This window comes from Apteryx rowi, unplaced genomic scaffold, assembly GCF_003343035.1.
Source record: "Apteryx rowi isolate R43461 unplaced genomic scaffold, aptRow1 scaffold_297, whole genome shotgun sequence".
NCBI lineage: Eukaryota > Metazoa > Chordata > Aves > Apterygiformes > Apterygidae > Apteryx > Apteryx rowi.
The window spans coordinates 970,008-994,920 of NW_020449385.1; the positions used below are offsets into that span (position 1 = coordinate 970,008).

The 24,913-nt window shown below is 35.4% G+C and overlaps 1 protein-coding gene across 4 annotated transcripts in view; it reads left to right on the forward strand.

Annotated features, from left to right (window-relative positions):
• Window positions 1-24,913, forward strand: part of TMEM131 (transmembrane protein 131) — a 107,777-nt gene that overhangs the window by 52,760 nt on the left and 30,104 nt on the right. For all 4 annotated transcript variants that reach the window (XR_003254131.1, XM_026069445.1, XM_026069447.1 and 1 more), the window contains exons 7-22: window positions 665-787; window positions 1,697-1,777; window positions 4,846-4,996; window positions 5,085-5,141; window positions 6,137-6,198; window positions 11,623-11,731; window positions 13,699-13,807; window positions 14,649-14,802; window positions 14,904-15,074; window positions 15,429-15,539; window positions 15,627-15,761; window positions 16,210-16,314; window positions 17,971-18,057; window positions 23,355-23,507; window positions 23,654-23,729; window positions 23,832-23,949. Coding sequence is in view for 3 of the 4 variants with exons in the window: in XM_026069445.1 (XP_025925230.1) it covers window positions 665-787; window positions 1,697-1,777; window positions 4,846-4,996; window positions 5,085-5,141; window positions 6,137-6,198; window positions 11,623-11,731; window positions 13,699-13,807; window positions 14,649-14,802; window positions 14,904-15,074; window positions 15,429-15,539; window positions 15,627-15,761; window positions 16,210-16,314; window positions 17,971-18,057; window positions 23,355-23,507; window positions 23,654-23,729; window positions 23,832-23,949 (1,802 nt within the window). In the remaining variant the exon portion in view is untranslated. The remainder of the gene's footprint in view (window positions 1-664; window positions 788-1,696; window positions 1,778-4,845; window positions 4,997-5,084; window positions 5,142-6,136; window positions 6,199-11,622; window positions 11,732-13,698; window positions 13,808-14,648; window positions 14,803-14,903; window positions 15,075-15,428; window positions 15,540-15,626; window positions 15,762-16,209; window positions 16,315-17,970; window positions 18,058-23,354; window positions 23,508-23,653; window positions 23,730-23,831; window positions 23,950-24,913) is intronic.

Below are 24,913 nucleotides of genomic sequence, written 5' to 3' on the forward strand. Positions count from 1 at the left end.
TAACCATTTGAGGGTATTTGTACAATGTTCTTTATCAGACGAGCTAGTTGAAGTTTCCATCCCAGATGCTTGTTGTAACAGAGTTATACCAGTATAAATATCTGTGGGGAAACACTGTAAACCAGATCACTGAATCTGTTTTAAAAACCCTCTCAACAACTTTTTTGCCCGTGTTTTCATGGCTTGTTGCAGTGATCCAGCTCATTCTGTACAGCTCCATGCTTGTCTGATCCAATGACAAGACAGTTTTATTCACTAGGTGCAGAAAACTATTTGCCTGAGATTCAAAAAGATAACCATACAATGGTACCACTAAAGGATATTTTACATCTTTTTAACCTTTAGCTCTAGTACGTAGTATTTCAGAATATCAGAAAAAGAAGAGATGGTCTTTCGGCTTCCTCTGTTCTAGGTATGTCAGCGTTGGGAAAAGTAGTAACTACAAGAAATACCCATTAGCTGCAAACTAAACCAGTTTGTTTATTTCAATGCTTTATCATGATATTTCTTTTAAATGTTCAGTTAGAACTATACTTTAAACTTAATTAGAAAAATATAGTGGGTAGACTGCTAAAATTGGCACATATGTTAGGCTCTACAACTACATGCTCTGCAACTACATGCAGTTACTTAAGCTTGTTTTTATCCTTTTTTTCTGAACCAGGTGTTTGGCATTGGAGTACCGAACCCCTATCGATTGCGCCCTTTTATTGGGGCAAGAGTTCCTGTAAATAGCAGTTTTTCTCCTATAATAAATATACATAACCCTCACAGTGAACCATTGCAGGTGAGCTTGAGAGGGACATCAAATATTCATTTATGTTTATGGTATCAAACTGAAATTTTATTTATTTTGAAATTTCTTAAAATTTCATTTAAATTGCAAAGCTACTTGAAGCCAAGTTTTTCCCATTATATAAATGTTTCTCTATGTTTAAAAGCAAATAAGCCATACTAGAAACTGCAGATTATGCTCATAAATCTCTTAATTAGGTTAACTGTGAAATCTGTATTTTTACAAATGGTCGAAATTACTGCAAAAGAAAACTGAACTTCACTGGTAATTAAGAAAAGTACTGAAGCAAACAAAATAAAATACCTCATGTGTTTTGAACCCAGCTAAGACTCCTAGCTCCCTTTTGCTTGTTTTGCATCAATATGATTTCATCATCATCCAAAAACTTCAGGAGTAATCTGTATTTTATTACTGATCAACAAGGAAAGAAAAATGCTCTCTTCATTTGACAAGCCGCTGTCAAAAATGCCCACCAATGAAATGCAAATACAATAAAATGAATTTCTCTAAACTTTTTGAAGAAGGTTATAGCAGTATTACTCATAGCACATGGTGGCTTTACAGTGCAACCTAGTATGTAAAAATGGCAAGAATTCTTATGTTAAGGCAGAATTGATGTCTGAAGTGATGTCTGTACCTAACCAAACAAGTAAATGAGTAGTCCACTGATGACTGTGATATGATTCTGTTAAGTAAATGATCCACAAAAGGTGAGATGCTACAGAAAGCATTTGAACTGTACAACTAGCAAATACCTATATCATCATCCAAAGTAAACTTGTAAGAAACTGTAGTAGTCAAATTGTTGCTAAGCCATAGCATTGTACATTATAATCTCTGATAATTAATCCAGACTCCCTTTATTGCTGAGTGTTAACATTTTCCTGTTATCCACCCCAGGTGGTGGAAATGTATTCCAGTGGAGGTGATCTCCACTTAGAGCTTCCAACAGGTCAGCAAGGAGGTACAAGGAAGCTATGGGTAAGTAGTAAAGTCTTGTGACGTTCATTATTCCTTTTTTTTTTTTTCCTAACTTCATTTCTTGTCACATAATCATTAAAAATGCCACATAAAAATTGAAACAGTAACAGGTCTATTAATTGTATAGTAGTAGGAACTGAAGGAAAGCTTATAAGAATCCATTCATGCTGAGCTCTGTTTTTTTTGAAATGAGAGGAGCAAAGTGATTCCCAGTAGAATGCTTTACACCCATCTAAACATCCAGGACAGTGTAGAACCTCTCAAGGCCTGTGAGCAGGATCTAGCCCACAAGAAAAATTCACAAACAAAATATGGAAAAATTGTTTTTTAAAACTGAGGAAATCCTTGCTGCAGTCATTCTGGATGAAAAGAGTGTACATAGGTTGAAAAAACAACTGGATGAATTTATGGAAGAAGAAGCTGTTGAGGGCTATTAAATATAAAGGCAATGTGTCTAGCTGCAGTAAATCCCTGGATCATGAATCAATAATGGCTGGAAACTGTTCTGGAAAGTATTCCTATGTGCGTGCCCAACTTTACATATCTGCTCCTGGAGACAGGATAATAAGTTAGACAGACACTTGTTCTGGCCTATTAAATCTGTTTTGTGTTCTTCACTTAATGTAGCTTTTGAAGGTAGTATGTCTTAATATCTTTAAGCAAAATAAATTTTAAAAGCATCCTAAAAGTAAAGTTTCAGCTTCATGCTGTATGTCATAGTTGGTAACATCAGACTAGAAATGGAACCTGTTCTCCTCTTCAATTGAAACTATTCCTTTTCTTTGATTTCTGATTTTTGTCTGGAAGAGACTTCTAAGTCATTAGGCTCCAACACTTGTCTCTATCTGGCTTGCTCAAGCATATCGTTAGTTGCTGACAGTTACATCTGCTGTAGCGAGTAAAGCCAGGATATTTCCAAGTGAGCCAAGGAGGAAGATCACAAAACTTAATTCCTGACTTTTGGAGAAAGTCCATGAGAGTGGCAGTATCTTAGTCTTAGATACGAAAGTTGCAAAGAAGTGAGTATGAATACAGATTGCAAGCATTTTGTAAAATACAGTGGAAAAAACAAACAGATGCTGAGAGTTATATATAATCAAGCTTTAGAATTGGATTCAAAAAAGAAGGTCCTAATGTTTTGACACTATTTTAGTCAAATGACTGTGCTTCTGAAGAAAACCCCTTCCTTTTTAATACAACATAGCTCAAGGGGAATGCTGAATTCTCTAACCATAGGTAGGTGTGTAACAAACATCCCAGAGCCATAAATAAAAGAGTAGGGATTTTTTTTTTTTACTCTGCTTTATTTCTAGTTCTGTTTCTTGAGCATGTAGCTTTTCAGCTTCTCTAGGCCAGATTGCCGATTGAAAGCAGGTAGCAAAGGATCTAGATACAGTTCTTGATGACATAAGTGTGAAAGTATTCAGTGTATTGCATGGGAGAAGCAGGTAGGTAAATACTAGTCAGCATTAACCCCTTTGTTTCATGGAAAAGCAGTTAGGTTAATGTTAGTCAGTGTTAACCCCCTTGTTTTTCCTATCGGTCATTGATATTAGAAACAACAAAACTACAAGAAATTAAACCAATAGCAGGAGGTGCCAAGATATACTATTGTATTGGTTATGACAAGAACTGCCTTGCTTTAAGAAAAAGCTGCAAAGCAGAAGAAATGATTTGAAATATGATGATGACATTGTCTAAAATCACCTTGATGCCAAGTGTTTGGATGAAATGGTCCAGATTTGCAGGAGTATTTCTGTAATCGCTATTTAAAGGTACTTCAGGGATCTGACAAACCTTAGATCCCTGGTTACTTATACAGAAGAATCAAATCACATCCTTGGAAACGTTAATGAACACCTGCATTATGTTAGATTTGTGAATTAATTGTGAAAACTAGAGTAGCCAGTGCAAGTTTTAATATAGGGACTTGCCAAGTAGTAGCAGTTGAAACTAGTTACTTTGATAGGTGACGCTTTTCAAAGCATACGTCTACAATCACTGTTCCATGCAAAATATTGCTGGACGTCCACAACGGATCAGTATGAGTTTATACTACAGAAAGTGCAGAAGAGATGTATAAGGCATCATGCACCTATCTGGATTATGTCTTGACCAGTCTCCTTCATCAAAAATATAAAAGAGAAGCTGTCAATTGAAAGAACATCAATGCGAGGCAAGGGTTACTCATCAGAAATTCCTACTTTCTGCCTACTTTATTTGCATTTGAAGTGGAAGAATCTTCACGTTTGAAATCAAGATTTTCATCTTCTATTAAAAAAAAGAAAATCCAGATCACCAGGCCATAATGTGGTGGGGAACGTATGCAATGTTAGTGTTTCAACCATGGGTCTAAAGCTGGTATTGCATTGCAGCTGTGTCCAGCAAATACAGAAAGATTTGTCTTCAAACTTGGAATGCAGATTGGGACTAAAGGAATAGGCTTGGCATAGAAACGGCAACACATGTTGACTTTTTGCTGTAAACTGCTTGGTGGTTAATAAACTTGCAACTCTTCAGGCTTCTGGTTACTTATGATTCTGCATTTATTTTGATTTGCATTTAGTTACATGATTTTGACATCTGCTTCTATATCATTGAAACTATATATGCCTTATGTTTGTTTTTGGGGGGGAAGCAATTAAAATGTGTAAAATCAATGTTTGATGTTACTGCACTCTAACTTTTTTATCACTAGATTTTGCGCTTTATTGATTCTGTCAATTTAGTTAGTCTACTTTTTTTTTACCACAATTTTGATAAAAAAAAACTCTATCAAATGGGACATGGAATTCCTCTTGTGTATACCTATTTTTAATCAGTGTCATTAATGTGAGGAAATTTTTTTCTGATAATCATCATATTACTGGATTAAAAAAATCCTTACTAAATTTAATGGTTAACTTAAAAAAAAAAAAAATGCAGCCTGTATTTTACTGCTTTTTTACATTTTTTTTTTTTTTTCTCTTAATACAATTGTACTCGATGCTTCTATTGTAATTTTTTGGTGTGGCAGCTCTTCTTGTAATTACTGCACTCTCATTGGTATGTTTTGATTATTTTATTAGGAAATCCCTCCGTATGAAACAAAAGGAGTGATGAGAGCCAGCTTTTCTTCAAGAGAAGCAGATAATCATACAGCTTTCATTAGAATAAAAACAAATGCCTCAGACAACACAGAATTTATCATTCTCCCTGTTGAGGTAGAAGTTACAACAGGTTTGTAGAAAATTATTTATTGAAGTTATTCAGCTGAATTTATTTTTAACAGAATAAAAAATGGTAACTTTATTTATTTATTTTTAAGCTCCAGGAATCTATTCATCTACAGAAATGCTGGATTTTGGTACACTACGAACACAAGGTAAATTATATTTCAGGCTTCAAAGTATTTTCAAGGCGGGGGAGCCCACTTACCTTTGTACTACTCAGGGTTGCTTGTGGGCTGATGATTCTTTAAGAGCCTGGTTTTCAAAAATAGGACAAAACTGTGTTGAAACTCTACACAAATGTATCCACCTGTGAGTAAATTTGGGATATGTACAAGCAAACAGTAGTTCTCACATCCAATTGTAAGGCTAGTAATGAGACACATGTTGGTCTTATACAGTTACACGTGATGTTTTCTGAAAACCAGCATTAGTATATTTAATACTGCTATTTGCATAAGTTTTTTTTTTTTTTTATTGATCCCCCCCCCAACACTGTTAGGCAACAGTAAAGGTGTTCTAAATCAAATTTGGTGTTTGATCATTTGATATATTTTTTTCTTTTTTTGAACTGTCACTTAAACATTTTTGTCAAACATTTTATATTTCTAATGAAAATTGTTTGGTGAAATTGAAAAATTTACAATATACACATGGCAGAAAGCACAGCTGAAGAATCTTCAAAAGCTTTCACAGCTGAGTCTTTCAAAACTGTAAAAGGGTACATCATTCTAGAAAAATAGTCTATATCTTCTTTCAAAAAAGTGATATAGCTTCTGAAGTATTTTTCCATGCAACTTACTCATTTAACATGTAAAGAATTATTTGAAAGCTCAGTTTCTGCTGAATACTGGTGCATCTGAAAAAATCATTCATTGTAGCAGTATTAGCCTGTTCATTTCTTAATGTTTTAGAAATCAGAGTGGTTAACTGAAGCTTATAATGCCTACTGATACATAAAAATGTGTTTAAGTGTGTCAGATTCTTGGAACTAGGTATTTTTGACTGGCTGTACTGTCACTGATCTAACTTTTAACACTGAACAACAGTTGATTAATATGAAAAAAACAGCTAGTGTAGATTATTGTTTGTATAATATTTTTATGTTAATGTAGCCTAATAGACAGGTGTGTTTTTTGTTCTTTAACAGATCTGCCAAAAATTTTAAATCTGCATTTATTAAATTCAGGAACAAAAGATGTGCCAATTACAGTAAGTTTTATTTCCTTTCAATTTGAAACTTTCTATTTGGATTTACTTCTCATAAAAATTGATCATTCACATATCACCATATGTTGTTCAGAATTGGAAGCTAGGTGATATGTGGCTGAAAATATAACTTCATAGTTGGACAACAAATAATCCGTATGCGTGGTAAAACTCATTTGCTTTATAGAATCATTTGAACAGTTATTTCGGCATTTATAGGTTGTCTTCAATATCCTAGCCACTTGAAGTTTTTCCCATTGAGAACCTTAACTCCAGTTCAGCGAACTTTGAGATTAATCCCCAGGTCTTTGGGATTCTTTGTCTCATGGAGTCTGTGGCAGAGAAAGTATAAAGGTTGTGGGCTAGTGGTGGTCCAACATATTAATTTAGAATGAGCAAAGAGTAACTTTCAAAAGCAGATTGTACAGTGACTCTTGTTTTCTTGAGTTTCTCTGCTTTGTAGCTTGAAATATGAAAAAAGGCTTGGGAACCTTCTAGAGCCCTCTCCAGTGAGATCACCACAGCTGCAGATAGAGTGCAGACAGCTTTAGAGCTCCAGTTTTTGGATTTTCTATTTACTAATTTTATCACAGAATTTTGCTTCTGTTCTGGTGGTCCACCTTCATTCACCCGTACCTTTTTTCTTATGTGATTTTTCTCGTTGCCCCCTATTTTTCTCACTTCTTCCCATTCCTCCTCTTTTCTTCTTTGTTTTGCAGATTAGTTGTACAGCTAGCTATACTTTTTCCCAGTGCAGTTCAAAAAGGATGTTGAAATGTTGAAAAGAATCCAGAGGAAGCAAGAATGACTGAAGGATTGGCAAAGAGGCTTTACTGAACTCTTGCAAATCTTTGCAGTGTTTTTAAAGCTTGTGTCTATAACCTTAGGGAAGAATATTTTAATAATAGAGGTGCAACAAAAACATAAAACAAGATACTAGAAACTGAGGCTAGACAGACTTAGGCTACAAACAGCACACACATTTTTAATAATAAGAATAACTTTCAACTGTGATAATAGTCCATTGCAATGCTTACTAAATTATTACTCACTGGCAATTTCTAAGTCAAGACAAACTCGTAATATTATACAAGCAGGATTTAATTCATGGAAGTCCTAATGCTTATGACATTAGTGAGACTACATGAGCCTACAAAGTCCCTTATGGCCTTTGAAGTTATGAACTGCCTTCTGTAGAGGGTAGTTATATGTTCTAGTTTAAAAGTTTTTTTTTTTCCCCCTAAAAAGACCTGTATATAATTTTTACAACCAAAAGGTCAGAAAATTTCTTAAATTATTTTTTTCAGCTATGCCTATTTTCTTATGTCATGGCTATCTTCTTAGATTGGCCAGATTTTTGGCATACAGATAGTTTGTAAAGCGTGAAACATCTTTCCTGAGTACAATACCAATAACTTTATACTCAAGCCATCAGTATCACTTCTAATATCTGATAACATACTACCTACTTCTTCAAAAAAAACCTACTCATTTGTTTAGACTATGATCTTTATAGTACCAGAAGACTATCATTTGATATCGTTTGATAACTTCATTTTAGAAGTCATGACAGACTTTTTCGGGATTAATTATCCAGCGTATAAAAGCAGTGAATTTGGGGGCTTTGAAGACTTTTAGAACTCACTTCTGCAATGATAAAGTTATCTCACATCTGTTCAAATATGATGCATTTTCCAGTGTGTCACATATGGCATTATGCTCACACATCCCTTTTGATATGCACCAAAAGCTGTACTTAATAATTTTGAAAGTCAGTAGTTCCTATGAGTAAGGAACAATTTTGTTGTGATGTTTGCGTACTATATAACCTTCCCAGCATTTCAGGCACTGTGTAAACTGCTGCTGCTGTGCCAGCCACATAGATTTCAAAATGGTCAGCATGAATAAAGAATTTTTAGAATGAATCTTGTGAATGGGGTATTTCTAGTAAACCTTTAAAATGGGCTTCTGACCCTTTGGAACTAGAGTTTAAAAGCAGTTGAGGCAGATGTCTGTCACAAATTTCATCCTGATGTCAGAAGAAAAGGCCAAGGCTATATTTAGCATATATTTAAGCTTGCTGCTGGAGGAACTAAATATCTTCAGGTCATCTGTGCATGAGAGACTGCTAATAGTGTTGTTGACAAAGTTGTAGTTGTTCCACCTTTAAGTACTTAGTCATACTGTGGTCCAACAAATTGGTTCAGGAAAATGAGTTGTTTTTTTTTTTTTCTGAGTTTTAAAGCTCTTTATAAAAACTTCCTTATTTGCATTTTGTCAGGTTTTCCCCATTTTTAGGGAGAATCGTGTTTATTTTATGACTGGGCGAACTTCTGTCATGCTATAACAATTAAACCATGCAGTCAAAAGTCTGATAAATTTGATTGCTGATCACTTTTTGTCTGTCCCTTCTCTAGAATGAAAATTTCATGTTTCTTTAATGGAGTTTAAGCCCAGTTGATTGCTAAAAGCAAAGGCGTGCTCTTAAATTTGAGCTGCTGATCATGATTGATGCAAAAAGAACTTTAGGAGCCCTGTATATTGTAGCTGAGTTCTGTCCGTTTGACAGTAAAATGTGTATAAAGTACTTGTATGGATTTTTGTCACAATTCAGATACTTAAGAGCAGATTTTTTTTTTTTCTCCTCTCTTTTTAAGCCTGTGAGAAGTAGTTTACTTCTGAGGTATATTTTTAGTCTCCATGTATGAGTGCATGTATCCAAGACACAGTTATCAAGGGAAAGTTAATTTGAAGGATGGAATTCCAGTAGTAGTTCATTCCCATGGCAGTTCTGGGTGGTGCTGTATAGATTTGCTTTATTTCCTGTAAGAGTTAAGTTAGTTAGAAAGTTCAGTTAACTGAAGCTGAAGGTCAGCTGACTAAATGACCATATCTGAAAAAGTGAATAAAGCAATACAGAGGTTGCTCTGACACTAAGGGAAGAAGGAACCTTAGTACTGCTTGCGTCCGCATGGCTATTTCGTCTTGCACTGGGGTTAACTTGGCTTTACTGTCTGTAAGTAGAAGTCCCTGGCCTGCTCCCCTTTAGAGGCACGCCTGCCCATGTGCTAGGAGAATGAGCCACAATTATGCTTGGGAGCTTGCTGATAGTTGAACAGGTTGTTTGATTGTGTGCCAGGGTTTGAGCCCGTGCTCTTTTCCTGTTTAGTTTAGGAGAATAGGTGTAGTCTGTGAGTTCTCCCCAGTTACTGCTGCAAGAGCATGGTCCCTTTCTTTTTCATGTTCTCTAGAATGTTTCAGGTCCATTTTTTTTCTGCTGTTGCATTAAATGTTGAAAGTGTTTCCACACAGCAGGGACAGGAAGCATGAGTGGGGCAGTCCATGGGAGATGCACGTCTTAATGAAGCATGTCTTTTTTTGAAATTCTCCTTCCCTATAGAAGTTGCTGTTAGAAGGTTTTCTGAGAAAATTGGTGGTACTGGATTTTTGATGGAACTTGTTTTTGTGTGTTTTCTTACGACTTGCTATGTAGAGTCTAGTTTTGATGATTTGTAAGGTGCATCTCAGGAGACTGCTTTTGCTCAGGCAAATTAAATGAATTATAATTTGAGAAAAATGAAGTTGAAAGGTTGTTAAGGAAGTTTTTTTTCCCTTAGTTGTCTTACTGCCATATTTCTTTTTATATCATGTAATCAAACAGCAAGTGAGAAATGTGCACAGTACAGTTAAGAAATTTTCAACAAAACAGTGCTAAATTCCTTCCTTAATTAAATTCACCAGCTGTAGACATTTTGAGTAAATCTATCTAGGTTTTTTGCACTCATGATTTAAGAGATGCACCTCTGAAACCTGATATTTCTCTACAATAGGTTATACTTTTTAAATATTTCCAGTTTGGTTTGCTGAATGCAATCAGCATAGTTTCAAAGATTAATAATTAAGAAACAGCCTTTAGCATGAAAAGAGCTACTAGAAATGCTTATCCTTTTTGCTATGCAAAAGCTGTAAACTTGGTTGCAGCTTTGGCTTTGTCTGCTTTAAGAGTTTTTTGGGGGAGGGGGTTGTTTGTTTGTTTTGCTGTTGCTGTGTTTTTTGAGATACTGCAAGATTTCAGTTTTGCGCTATGGAATTTCATTAGAAGGCAATTGTGATACTGAACTGACTCATGAAGAGAGGTGTCGGATATCTGTACGACATGCACGTAGATGGGTAATAAAGCTCGGTACTACTGATCCAAAACACAGAATCTTCTAGTTGAGGTAATAGGTATTATTCATTAGCTGCAGTAGTAGTCATGCCCGTTTCCTCTAAAGGTCATGTGGTCCACAGAGCATAGTTCTATATGCAAGATTTTATGGCTTTTATTGGCAAGAAAGGATAGCTTAGCTTGAAATAGCTGTAATTGGTTCCTGCCACTGGTTGTCTGCCCTGCTCCTCTCTGACCAAGAAAGGCTCAGCTGCTTATGAAGCAGGTGCTGGACATCTGCAGCCCAGTATAAGGTAAACCAGCACTCATTTCAGTTTTCTTAATAAAACATTTTGTAATTTGCAGCAGTTTAGCAGCTGCTACATGAGCAGCTGAGCTGTTCTTGCAGCAGAAGACAGCTGGGGAGCAGGAACCATGGCAGCCATCCCAATGTTAAGTAAAGTAAGAATAAGAGCATTTCACTGCTTGATTCCCAGTTCCTGTCTGGGAATCTGTCTAGCTAAATCTGTCTATTTAAGGACTTCACCAGCAATCTTCATAAACTCTTCAAATATTGACATTCAGCATCACCTGTAATTCTATGGCTAATAACTGACAGAATTGCTGTTCTAGTCATGCTCAATTCACCTTTTACATTGAGTTTAAAATAGTAACCCTCAGTACAAAAGTTGATCTTGTAAAATGTCATTACAGAGTGACTGTAATCTCAGAGTTACAAAATTGTTCTTTATACAGTTTTTTTTTTTTTTTTTTTTCCTGGCAGCTCTGCAGACTTAGCATGGCATCATAGGCAAGCTAGGTTCACCTTGCCTTGTGTATCATCACCATTAATTACACAACTCACTTAACAGCTTTGTTAATGAGTCAACCAGAAACAAATGTACTCTGTAGCTATTTTAACCCTGAGGCATAAGGAATAAAAAATAAAATCTTAAAAAAAAATCTTTTTTCTCTATTTTCTCTATCAGCATTTTGTAGTTAGGTTTTTGTCCATACTTCATCCAACATTTCCAAAGAGAATTGGAAATTCTCTCTATTGCCCACTTTCCTCCATGCTGACTACCTGAGTAATTTGTAGGACCTGAAAAAAATTCTACAATATCTTATAATGCTGCTTTGTTATAGGGAAGACAGACTTGTAAAAACTCAGCAAAAAGTAACTGCAGTTATAACAGTCACTTTGAAGAATGCATGAAAGCTGTACAGTGTGTTAACAATGATAAATTTACAGGTGCTTAATATTTTGATTCTGTTTGCAGAGTGTTAGACCTACACCACAGAATGAAGCTATAACAGTACATTTCAAGCCAGTTACGTTAAAAGCCTCTGAAAGTAAATATACCAAAGTTGCAAGTATTAGCTTTGATGGTAAGTACTACTCCTCTCTTCTTGGAACATTTCAAATTCTTCTTAACATTTACTGAAATTTTGTGAATTATTTTCCAGTTCTCTTAAGAAAATGGTATTTGTCATTTTGGGGGGAAAAAATGAAATTTTCCTACCTGGAAATGGCTTACATTTCTTCTAACTTCTGTTATTTTCAAAGGGATCATTTCTGAAGTCACAGACAGCAAGTAACTTAAACCAATAACAAATAATAGTGAGAAGAGAAGCAATTTCTAAGCAACTCTGTGTGTGCGTGCGTGTGTGTGTAAAAATTGAATGTTAGATTTCTGTGAAACATAAGTGGTGTTCTTATATTAAAACACTAATTCTTTAAAATGTATGGTTAGTCCAAATAGATGTCTGTTTTGAGAAATCCTGACAAGCCAGGACAGATTCCTCACAATATATAATTAGAAGTGAATATATCACTTGGATTGCCCTTTGATCTTTCACAAATTTAAAAAAGAATCTAAATTTTTTTTATTTCCCCCCCCAAATTGTGTTTTATTTGGAATGCCCCCAAGATGCCCCTGACATGCTCTTGAGAATCTTACTGTGAATGTCAGCTTGTTTTATTTTGCCACCTTGCATGCATATTAAAGAAAAAGGGTGGAGGAGAGGGTGGCAAAACTTTTCACTGGTTCCTTTCCTACAAGGAGGTGGAATGTATGCTCCTACTGACTTTCACTGGTATCGTTATGGAAGAAGTATATTGGTTCATTTCCCTCCTACGTACTGTCACCATAAATATTATGCTGACATTTTGTGGAAAGGCACCTCCATTTTTATTAAAGATTTTAGTCAACTGTCAGAATGCTGTTGACCTACTCAGAAATTACAGCTTTAAGTTACTAGTTGGTGCTGTAAGTCTCAACCTGGATTGCTTAAAATTGGAGGTATATAGATGCAATGTTTTTATTTCAGATAGACTTGATTTTAGAAGTTGCATGGATAGAGGATTAATTTTTTTTTCTTTTTTACTAATTAACACTTTAGGTTTAAAAAAGTTTAAGGTCTGTAACGTGAGTGAAATACATTTTAGCTTACAAATGAATTTTGAAATAGCTGAACTATGTCAACCTGGTATAATAATATGTCCGTTTTTTGAAACTGGAGGGAGTTTTGTATGAAGGCCTACCGACTAAAGTATGATAGGTTTTGGAAGGAATGGTAGGTGGAAAAAAAATCCAATCAAGCTACTTGCTGTATTTACTGGACTGACTGGTGACTTATTTTCAGTAAAGCAGCCAGCCATAAATGATATTTGCTCTTTCAGCTGTCCTAATATACATGCAGGTGCCTTAAGGATTGGTGGTTTCCACCAACCAGATTTGAATCCCTTGACTGTGGCATTTCTACCAGGATAACATTTTTTGTTCAGTGACCTTGGAACAGACCTGTGGGCTTCTTTCTTAGGGCTTATATAGTTCGAGTTCTTACAAGGATTCTGGCTATATTTCTGTAAAGTTTAGACTGTCTTTTATTTTTAATTAAAATGTTGCTGCATTCTTGGTCCCAAGTACTGCTTGTCTGGTAGTTTTAAATAAGGAGTGTAGTCATCTCAAGTTTCTGTTCTGTTAGTGGAGAGATGGATATATCCATGCTTTAAGTGGAGAATTCAACTCACTTAGGATCTGAATCATCTTCTGGACATATCTGAGTTACTTCTTTGACAGGAACAACTAGACTTTCCTAAGGTAGATAAGCTTACTAACTTAGGCATGTCTCCTAACTGGAGTTAAGGGGGAGGGATTTGGAACTCTGATCTTTTACTTCCTAGATTTATTCTATGTCAGTTCTTTGAAATTTCCTTAAGATCAATTTTCTTCTTCAGTGATGTTTTATCTCTGGTCTGGCTCTGTGCTTTTATTCTTCCACTCATGCTGGTCTAACCTGATAGGTCATTTCTTGTCTGCTCTAACAAGCTTCCTATATTCCTGTGTGTACAGCATCAAAAGCAAAAAAAGCATCACAGTCTTCTGGGAAAATAACCGTTAAAGCAAAAGAGAAGAGCTACTCCAAACTTGAAATACCATATCAAGCAGAAGTATTGGACGGGTAAGCTTACAGTTGTTGAACATTGCTCAAAAACTAAATGCTGAGAATTAGCTGATGCAGAGGGGAATCTTAGCCTTTTATGGAGAAGGAGGGGATATAAAGAGATGGTGCCTGTGTCTTCTAAATCAGGAGCTTGTTTAGAACTACAATTACTGGTTTGAATTTTTCTGTTCTTGTATTAGTAGATGAGGTAGTCTTAGTAATACATAAGCTAGTTTCAGGAAATGGATTCAAAGTGATCTTACTGAGTTGTTTGTCAGAGTAGTTGAAGGCTCTGGTGAGACATCTTCAGCATGCAGTATTGAAAAGTTTTCCAGTTTTGTATTTGCCGTTCTATCACTATAATCTGAAATGAGGGTAGAGAAAATAGTTTTAAGCAAAATTCTGGGGAAATTGTCAGTACTTTGTTTTTTATTACTGAGTTACAAAGTATGGCTAAGTTCTTTCTAATTATAGTTCAAACAGGGTGATAATTTGTTGTCAACAGAACTGTCAGAGTATTTTTTTAAAGGTGAACATGTAAACTAATCCTTACATATCAGAACTTTTGTGCTGCAGATGCCTGATTTGGGTAATAAGGAACATATGCGATTTGCAAAATATCTTACTACTCCAACACTTGTTTTTAGTCCTTCTAATATGTTGAGTTACATACGTTCTTATCTCAATGGGATTATTGAATAATCTGTGTCCTTGTAGTGCTAATACATAGTGTCAGCATGCAGTAGGATATGTACCTTTTTTGCTGTGGGACTGAATGGGTTCTATTCTTTTGTGTAAAAAGAACAGATTATTTTTGAGGAAGGTCTTCAGTTTTTAATACTTTTTTTTCTTTTAATAGATATTTAGGATTTGATCATGCTGCCACACTCTTTCATATCCGTGACAGTCCTTCTGATTCCGTGGAAAGACCAATCTACCTAACAAACACATTCAGTTTTGCAGTCCTCATACATGATGTTTTGTTACCAGAAGAAGCAAAAACAATGTTTAAAGTAAGCCCAGTTCCAGTGGAACAGTTTTCCTAATACTAAATGTTTAAATATGCTGCACTTTGTTAAATCGTAATTTTGTTCTTCATTCTTCACTGATCCAGGTCCAGAACTTCAGCAAACCTGTCTTAATTCCACCTACTGAATCCAGATATATTTTTACACTTTATTTTATGCCTTCCACATCGTCTGTTCATATAGATAACAATATTTTACTCATCACCAATGCTTCTAAATTTCACCTACCTGTCCGAGCATACACAGGGTTTTTAGATGTAAGTATTTTCCTTTTTTTCTGGAAACTTTAGTCTAATTAGAAGCAGAATTCATTTTAATTCTATATTCTGCTTGTATGGGAGGATGGCTTTTTTAATTTCATCATGATTTTCCAGATAAGGAAAATGTCACCCAAAAAAACCCCACTTCACCAGTTCTTTCCGTAAACAGCTTCTGTTACTGCCGAAAAAGACCTCTGTGTTCCTTTTGGTTTTATGTAGCAAATGTGTAGAACTTTGAGACTGTCGCAGTACTGCTGTATTTGATTTTTTTAATGCATTTGTTAATGAGCTTAGAGTTTGAGTATACTTTGTATAAAAGTTAAGCTAAAATGCCTTTATCAATCTTTCTAGTACTTTGTACTGCCTCCAAGAACTGAGGAACGGTTTATAGATTTTGGAATATTGAGTGCAACAGAAGCTACTAGCATTTTATTTGCAGTTATCAACAGCAATCCCATAGAGGTAAGGATCAATTCATTTTTAGTCTTCCTTCTTAAAAAATTTACATCAGTGTTGTTATTGAAAATACTATTTTTTGTTCTTTTTAAGCTGGCTATAAAAAGTTGGCATATTATAGGGGATGGTTTGGCCATAGAACTCCTAACAACTGAAAAAGGAAACAGAACAACAATAATTGCAAACCTTCCTGAACTACAAAATGCTAGTGCGTCAGATCAGTCTTCAGTAAGTAATCTTTGGAATCCATTGCTTCAAAATAGATTTAGAAGAAAAGAAAAGAAAAGAAAAGAAAAAAAAGGACGAATTTGTAGAGTTGTTTTTTTTTAATAGCTCTACTTTAGCAGAGGGGGTGGGGAGGCGGGTTGTATTTAAAGAAGTTGTGTTATGTTCAGATTAGTTAGATTTTGAAAGAGAAAGATTCAGAGACTGTAATCTCCATGGCCTCAGATGATACTAACCATTTTTAAGGAAAGAGTGGAATTTATTGGCCCAAAGAGTGTTTAATTTTTGTATTAGCCAGTTATGAGATAGAATTTTTCTTGTATTTACCATTGACAGATGTGTTTCAAACAGACCAGCTTACAAAAATAGGGGGGGTTGGGGTATGTTTTTTTGTGAAATTTGTTTCTGTTTAATGGAGGACAATGGATGACTCTGTTTCTACCATTTACAGGTGATACTAACATCTGGTTATTATGCTGTGTTTAGAGTAAAACTAATAGCAAAAGAACTTGAAGGAATTCATGATGGAGCCGTACAAATCACAACAGACTATGAGGTATATTTATTGTATATTCACTGGGGCTGCACAAATGATGTGGTTTTTTCTTAATGTGAACATGAGAAAGAATAGGTGTAATAAGGCAGGGAGGAAGGTGACAAATATTTTGGTTATATTAATAAGAGTTTGTTTTCTTAGTGATCTCATATTTTGTACTGTAAGACTTTCTAAACTGGCTGAATTAACTCAGAAGAGTGGTTGGTGAGTATAGCAACTTGTCTTAATTTGTACTGTAAATGACATAAAACATGAAGTTTTAAAAGTTGTATTAGTGGATGGATTGCAGTTTCAGGGAGAAGTTAACCTTGGAGGAAATGACAGTAGTGCTACTGATGCTGTATCTTCTCTGAAGGAATGAAGAATGACTTTCATTATGCTTTTACCTGGCTTTCAGAAATTTCCATTTCAGTCTGACCTAATGCTTTGAGGTATGGGTCCATGTGAGCTTCAATGACATGACACATTCTCAAAGCATCAATGCATGAATCTTTTGCCATGACACATCTCAGCAATATGCTTTTTTGATGCATTGTCAGTTACTAAAATCAAGGTATAATTTTCAAGGTTTATTGTAAAAACCCCCTGTGAAAATTGCTTTGGAGAAATTAGTTTGCTGACAATTGATGCAGCAGAGTTCTTCCACTGAGGTTAGTAAAAGAGAGAAGATGATTCAGTTAATTCTCAAATTCATAAGTCTTTCCTGTTGATACTAATAAATTATTTCTTAGGAGAGAAAGATTCTAAATCATAATGGAATGATATTTAGTATCATTGGGTTATAGCTTTCACTATCTTTGAGTTATATACATAGAAAAAAATAAACGTGATGTTCATGCTACACTTATGAAGTCAGAAAATGATACAGCTTAATGTGTGGTTCTGATGAAGCTACAGAAAATAGGAAATTCTTAATTTCTGCCAGTTGTCTGAGATTTTTGACTTTTTTTAATGTGCACGCATGTCCTTTCAGTATCAGAACCTGAAGCCTTTTATTTTCTTGTTTGTTCTTACAAGTTACTCTACCAATACAGTAAGGATCTCATTATTGAGATGCTTAGTATTTGCTATATTTCTGTCCCTTCTACACTCCTTTTTCTGACTCTAATTCTATCTCAGGGTCTTATCATGACTTTTAATGCTTTTTGAAAAATTTAGTTTATCCTCTTCCCTCATATTCTTTTTTTTTTTTTAAAGACATCATCCTGTTATCCAACAGAATAAGCCCTGCTCAAGTAAGACTAAATGATGCCCCGTTGGAGAGCTTGTATTTTAACTTTGCTGTTGTGTTCCATGTAAAATGATGCTAAGTGTGGCTGAGCAAAGATATGCTTCCTATTTTTCCTGTAGTATTGATGAAATGAACAGCTAGCCAATATTGTGATTTGAGAAGCCATTTTTAGAAAGATTTCTTCAATAAAATTTTGAAGAGACAAAACTTGTGATTGGGATTGAATGCTGAAATGACTGAAGTGACCATTTTGAGTATGACGATCTCTGTTGAAATTTTAATTCATGGCTCAGTGTCAGGTTTATATATACATTTGAAACATGAATTCTAGAATTTCAGGATTTTGTTATTGTAAGCAATGAAACAGACGTTTAAAGACTGAAATTAATGTATTTTTTTCTAAACTTTCTTGTTCTTTCTTTCAGATTTTAACTATACCAGTGAAGGCAGTAATTGCTGTGGGTTCACTGACTTGCTCCCCAAAACACGTTTTTCTTCCACCATCCTTTCCAGTAAGATAATTGGTTCACAGCCTTAAACATTGTGTTTTCTATTTGTCTGTCCCTTTCAAGAGAAACTGCTTTCTTGAGTTGTTGCATGTTGTCATATTGCTGGAGAGATTGTGCTTCTGAACTCTTAACATACTGCTTGCCACTCGTTTTTTTTCTACGTGTTCCAAGCATGAGTTATCCCTACTTCTCTTCTACTGCATCTGCTTGAATGGAGTCTGCAATACTGGCATGGTCCCAGACCTGATTCTTTGCAGCTTTGTTCTAATGTAGCTGTGATCACTTGTTTTTTCTTATCATTTCATGCGTGTTGGTACTATGAGTAAGAGAGAAAAGTGCAAGTGCGTTTCTCAGAAACAATGTAATGCCAGAAACAATAGTCAGCTAATGAACTGAAGTTTCAGGATGAGAAGTCCTTGATCTCTGTGGAAGGATTATTTTATTGTTTCCACACTGGAAGTGGATCTTCTTGAGAGGGTACATGGTAGAGTACAGGAATAGGAAGCCAAGAAAGCTGTGTGACTCTGCAGCTACTCTGCTGCTCTGCAAAAACATGTAATTGCTGTTCCTGGGAAGTGACATGTCTTTCATCCCTGCTCCTGCAGTAATGTTTACTCAGGGAGTGCCAGAAGTGATGACTTTGCTCAGGGCTACAGATTCAGGCATCAAGCCATTATACCAGTTAATATTTTCTTCTCCACTTAGCATTCAGCATAACCATGGGAGCATGGGCATTTGAGCCATATTGATTTTACAATTGGCATTTTACACAAGTGTGAACTTCATGTGACTTTCTGATGAGTAGAGAATGCAGTATGATTGAAAATCATTGGGAAAGGGATTAAAAACTGAAAGAAAAAATAGAAATGGTAGTAAAAGGAGATGGAGATGATGTGATAGAAATTATTTGAGCAATTTCCTGCAAGGATAAAAGATCAGGGATGTGAATATAACTTCAATATATTTTGAAAAACAGCACTCAAAAAGGAGAATACTACAGTATCTGCTAGTGATTACTGTACAGGTTTAGGAAAAATTTAAAGAAATATTTGACTGGACAAAGTGTTATGTTAGAATAACAGAATAGCATCTCTCCTAAACAGTCAGGCATTCTGGAACATGGGAATGGCAAAGACCTGAGAGGCTTGCACCTCTAAGCTGTCTTTGTGACTTGATCTGGAAATTGGTCACTTTTTGCAGATCAGTTTGTGCTAAATGTCTTATTCATATTGCTCATAGGGAGCACCTTCCTCAACAGACTGGTCACATCTACGCTGTGCAAATGCTTGAAGCAGTCCCTGGCTTGGTGCCTACTCCGCAAGCCTCTCACAGGCTACTCACACCACTCATCCATGCAACCACGTTCTGTTTCATGCTTTGCCTCCTTTAAGTATCGTGCATATTGTTCAGAGCTGCCTTCAGTATGTAACCACTCTGCCTCAGCACCATACTTGGCCAGGAAGATGTTTTGAAGCTTGTCTTGGCCTGGAATAAGGGTCTGGATTTCCTCTGGCCTTTGTTTGGATTCTTTTGAGGCCTGAGAATTTTTACAAGTCTTTTAAAGTTCTTTCTGTTTCTTATATATCATAGTAATGACTCTTTTTTTTCCCTCCTTACTGCTACTAAGAAGTTACTCCTGAAGTGTGCTTATCTGATAGTTGCGAACATTCCTGCATTTTTCAGTCCAAAATTATTCCTGGCCGCTTTATTTATTCTATGTCAGCACTGTCCTTGAGCTTAAGTAGCTCTCTTCTCTCTTTTTAGCACTTGATGTTAGTACAGAGCAGTGTATCTGCTGTGCTTTCCTCTTAGTGGGTTAAAGAAAGCCATTTTTTTCCCTAATCTTTCTCTTACTGTATACGCTCTGTATTTCCCTGCTCATCATTTTGATCTTTTCCTTCATCTGCAGCAGTCTGTCTTTTCTTATGTGAGCGATCACACATCTATATAGTCATCCGAGTAAGGTTTTACTGTATTCTTTTACAAGTCTTAATTATCTCTAGTGAGAATATCTCAGCTGATCCATGTTGGAATTATTTCTCTGTTTCCTTGTCTGTACTGCATAGTCTCAGTCTGTCATGGGATCGAGCATATATGGTATGGTCAAACCTTAATATAAACTTAACTTAAAATAAACTTATTAGATTTTAAATTCATGATCTTGTGTTTTCAACTATTGAATTCGGTCCTATTCCCCTATTCAAGACCAGTAAGTCAATCTGTATGCTATCTTGATTTTCAGTCTTCTGAAAATGCTTCTTAACTTTGCAGCATCAACAGATTATGCTTATCTTTTCCTGCTTCTTAGTGAAAATATTTCTAGCCCAGTCTTCTCCCACTAATTATTTCACCCTGATTCTTTCTGTCTTAGAACACTGCCTGTCCTACAGACAGCTTCTTGCTCCTGCTGCTGGTCTTACAGGTTGTGCACTTGAAAATGATTTTTCACTGGCATGTTATCATGCTTTACCTCATGACCATTAGATTAAGGATCCTTTTTTGAAAAGGAAATGCAATAGGGCTTGTCAGAGGAAGATGCTAGGTTAGTCAACAGGATCTTAGTAAATCACTGGATGATTTATCCCATTATCCTTTCACCTCCCTTTTTATTGCCTACTTCACAAGTTGTTCTAAAGCCTTTGGTTATTCTTAAGGTCAAACTGTCATGCCTACAGTCTCACAGATCACTTCTTATTTTTTATCTTTAGGCTCTCTATTTCCTATTATTCGACTATGTGGTCTCATAATTATCTGGATATTTATTACACTTATTACTGTATGTGTAACTTCATCTACCAACTGCTCCATAAGCCTGTGACAAACTGAAATAGCTAATTGTTCATTTCTTTTTCTTTCACCATAGATAAGGCAATTTGTTTTCTGTATCCTGAATTCTGTCAAGACTGTTATCCTCCTTGAACCCTGCAGCAAAATACTTTATTTAAAATGTTAGGCCATAAGATGGGGGGTTTCTTGTTTGTTTGTAATCTCACCTTTATTTTGTCATCTTTTCTCACTGGAATGACTGAAGAACTTCTCAACATCTTAATATACATCCAAGATCTTGGTCAGCTCAGGTGTGGGGTTTTTGTTGTTTTTTTGGGGGGGGTGCGCTTGTAATGCTGCATTTTTCAGTCTCTAAGGCAAAACTTTTTTACTGTCATCATTCTTTCATCCCCAGAGTGCTGTAATTTTTGTTGACTTCATGCTCTTTTCTAGTGAACTTTTCAAGTGATTGTTCATTCAGGGAGCCTTTGAGCTCCTGCATACACTCTTTCCCATGTTTGAGAGTATAGATTCAGATAGTGTTATCACCTTTGGCAAAAGTCTGGACTGTTTTCTGTGTTTAAGCCCTAAGCTTCTCAGAGCAGTCAACTTCACTAACCACTTCTATTAGTTCATCACTTAGCTCTTTCGATATTTAAGAATAATGACAGCAGACTTACTTTTCCTTTATCTTGGACTCTTTTCAAACTAAATTTATGATCACTGAACACTGAATGAAACTTTTACATCTAGCTATTCTGTAATGCCTGCATTACTTGCTGAAACTGAGACTAAAATAGTATCGGCTCTTCTTGTTTCAATGTTTGGGGGAAATATTTGAGAGCTCTAACATCCAGGAATAATCAGGCACTACAGTTCTAGTAACATTTGTTTTTCATTTCATGTCTAGGAAGTAATTTTCCTGCAACTGCCCAGGTCTAAGTGCTGTCTGTCTGTGTTTATAATTTTCCTGTGTCTGCATCTAAGTCCAATTTTCAGAGTTCTGTAGAAGACTGTCAGCACTACACTCATAGTGTATATTGTCCTTGTAAAGATCAGTGTTTTGATTTAAACAGATTTTTAACTGTGCTAACTTCTACTTTGTAATGGTATTGTTGGCTTACAGTGCCACCTTTCTTGACTTTCTTCCCTGAACAAAGCATATCTTCAAGGACCCCTGTGCTGAATATCATTGTTCTGGGTTTTTTTTGTTTTGTTCTTTTTGTTGTTTTAATTACTGAATGGTAAAATCTTCCCCTTTATCTGTTGTTTTGTGTTTTAAAGCTGAGTAAGGGTCTTAGTAAAACCCTGTTTGTTCTACAGTTTAATGAACCTTTATCTTGCCCGGTAGATGGAGGTTTGTTACTCCTGGTGTTCCATAGGTGAAGCTCAGACATGGTCATTTCCACCTCCTGTTCAGTTTAACAGCACTTACACTATTTAGCAAATCATTCTTGTGGTTTCTTCCCTCTCATGTTGCTAATATTGAGACTGTTTTGGTATGTTACTATTTTCTGAGGCCACAGTCAAACTTTGAGCCTGCAAAGCACAGCTCTCTGCTTCAGTCCTTATCTTGAGAAATTAAAAAAAACCCAAAAAAATAAAAGAATTGTTTTAAGGGAACTTTAAACCTCCATTCCTGTTCATTAGAAGATAGTCTTGGACATTTAATTTGCTTCTATTTGTTTGATATAAAAGTTGAAATCTTGTCACCAACCTTGAATAGCCTTTTTTTTTTTCCCAATTTATCTTTTGCCCTATATTCACCAGAGCTGGGCTTTGAGGTAAGGTGAAAAACATGACCACAGAATCATTTACAAGTGAGGTCACACTGGAGAGAGTTTGGAAACAGGTAGGGAAGGGGGGGCTCAAGCATTATAATGATCCTAATAATGGCATACAATTAAACTATGCATTATGTGCTTAAAAGGTAAAATAATGCTTGCTTCAGAAGAGGAGGCAGGGTGTAAAGGTGTGGAAAAAAATTCCACTGTGTTTTTTGTTGTTGTTTTGGTCTGGATTTTTTTTTGATGTTGTATCTGGTATCTTGATTTCATTGGGGATGGGAGAGAGGGTTGTACCTATGTTTTAAAATGCACTCTGTCACCTGGAGTATTTGTAATCTGCACTCACTCTACTGTAATCTTTTCAGATTATTTCTAATTTGTAGGAGCTATGTACTGGATCTACTATTATAAGAAGCTTGTTTTCCTTTTGTGTTAGGTGACTGACAAAACCAAAGTTTTCCCTTTCCTTTCATCTTTTGGCACTTTTTTTAACATAAATTGAGTAAATATAACTGTCATCCTAGCTCTCTAAAATACTTAAGACTTGCTTATTTTGAAAGAGGGGTGAACTGTGTTTGGGAGTAAGTGGAGGAAAGAATGCGAATTCACAGAAACCTATCTCAAAGTGATAAAAGTGGCTTTTGATTAGATATTTCCATTCTGCTGTGGTCTTTGTCAGCCTGCATAACTAAACAAATGTACTAGGAAAAAAATATATCATGCAGATGTATTTCATCTTTTCTTTAGGGGAAGGTAGTCCACCAGAGCCTGAACATTATGAACTCCTTCTCCCAGAAAGTGAAAATACAGCACATACGCTCCCTATCTGAAGATGTGAGGTTCTATTACAAGAGGCTAAGAAGTAATAAAGAAGATTTAGAGCCAGGAAAAAAATCAAAGGTTTGTTTATGCCTTATTTATACAAGTTCTCTCTCATATATAGCATATGTAAATTTCTGTGATCATCAGAAATCTTTTTCCTTTTGTCTTTGGTTATTAGAGTTACTGTGCAGTTTCTTAATTGATCTCTCATATCTATTTTGCAGATTGCAAATATTTATTTTGATCCTGGTTTACAATGTGGGGATCATTGTTATGTAGGATTACCTTTTTTATCTAAATGTAAGTAAGTTTCACCTTTGCAGTTAAAAGCTAAAAAAATTAGTTTTCTACTTAAACAATGATTTTACGTGAAGGGTTTAAAAAATACATTTTATTTTAAAGCGGAATCTAAAGTTCAGCACAACTTAGCAATGCAAGAAGATGCATGGGATTCTGACTGGGATTTACATGAGAACTTGTTCAAAGGCTGGATGGAAATAAAAGAGAACTCAAGTCATAGGTAAGTATTTTACCCTAGTTACTTCCTCAGCCCCTAAATCACTAGATAATTCTGTTATGTATGGTCAACGTAAAATACAGATTTTTCATAGTGCAGTGTTCTTTGAGTGAGAGCAGAAAAGGAGTTTCTAAACCTGCTCTGAAAACCCTGTAGAGAAAATGCTTTAAAAAAAAAAAATTGTGTTTTTGTGTTTGACCTGAGGAAATTAGCTGGAGCATGCTGCAGTTCTTGAAAAGGTGGCAACAGCAACAGTCGCTACTCTACCAAAGTTTCATAAAACAGATGATATGCATGTTGTTTGTTCAGATCCCTGCTTAATTTTTTTTAATGTAGTAACCTTAATATCCCTGATTTCTCTAGGATTTTAAGAGGTTATCTATCGCTACTCTTCCGAGATTATTATATTTCAGTGAAAGATCAAATCATCTAGTATTTCTCCTTGAGAGATACTAAATAGAAGGTGAATAATCATTGCTGTCTAATTTTTAGAAAAAGTCAAACTCTGTGGGCTGGAATGTACTTTTTAAACATCTGCTTTCTCATATGTAAAGCTGTTACACTTCAACAGAGACACAAGTTAACATTCACAGCAAGTAATGTCTCATTTGTGATAATAGCATTCAAACTGCCATTTCAAAATAGGTATGGGTATTTGTAGAAAAACAAAATGACTCTGTTTAGCTAAATACAATAATAAAAACATACCTCCTTTATCAGGTTTTTTTGTTACAATGCTGATATGTTGTTAACTCCTAAAGAAATTTAACCTGAACAGAATCCTCTATTTATCCACACTGGTAACTTTCAAGAATATTTCAAGGAAAATTCTATTAGAAACTATTTCTGAAAAAGTAGCAGTTTTAGCAAAATATATAATGCTTTTTAAAATTAACCAGCTATCCAAGGTATCATTAAGCAAAGGAGAAAGTATGTACCTTAGGAGTACAGTGGGGGATCTGACTTG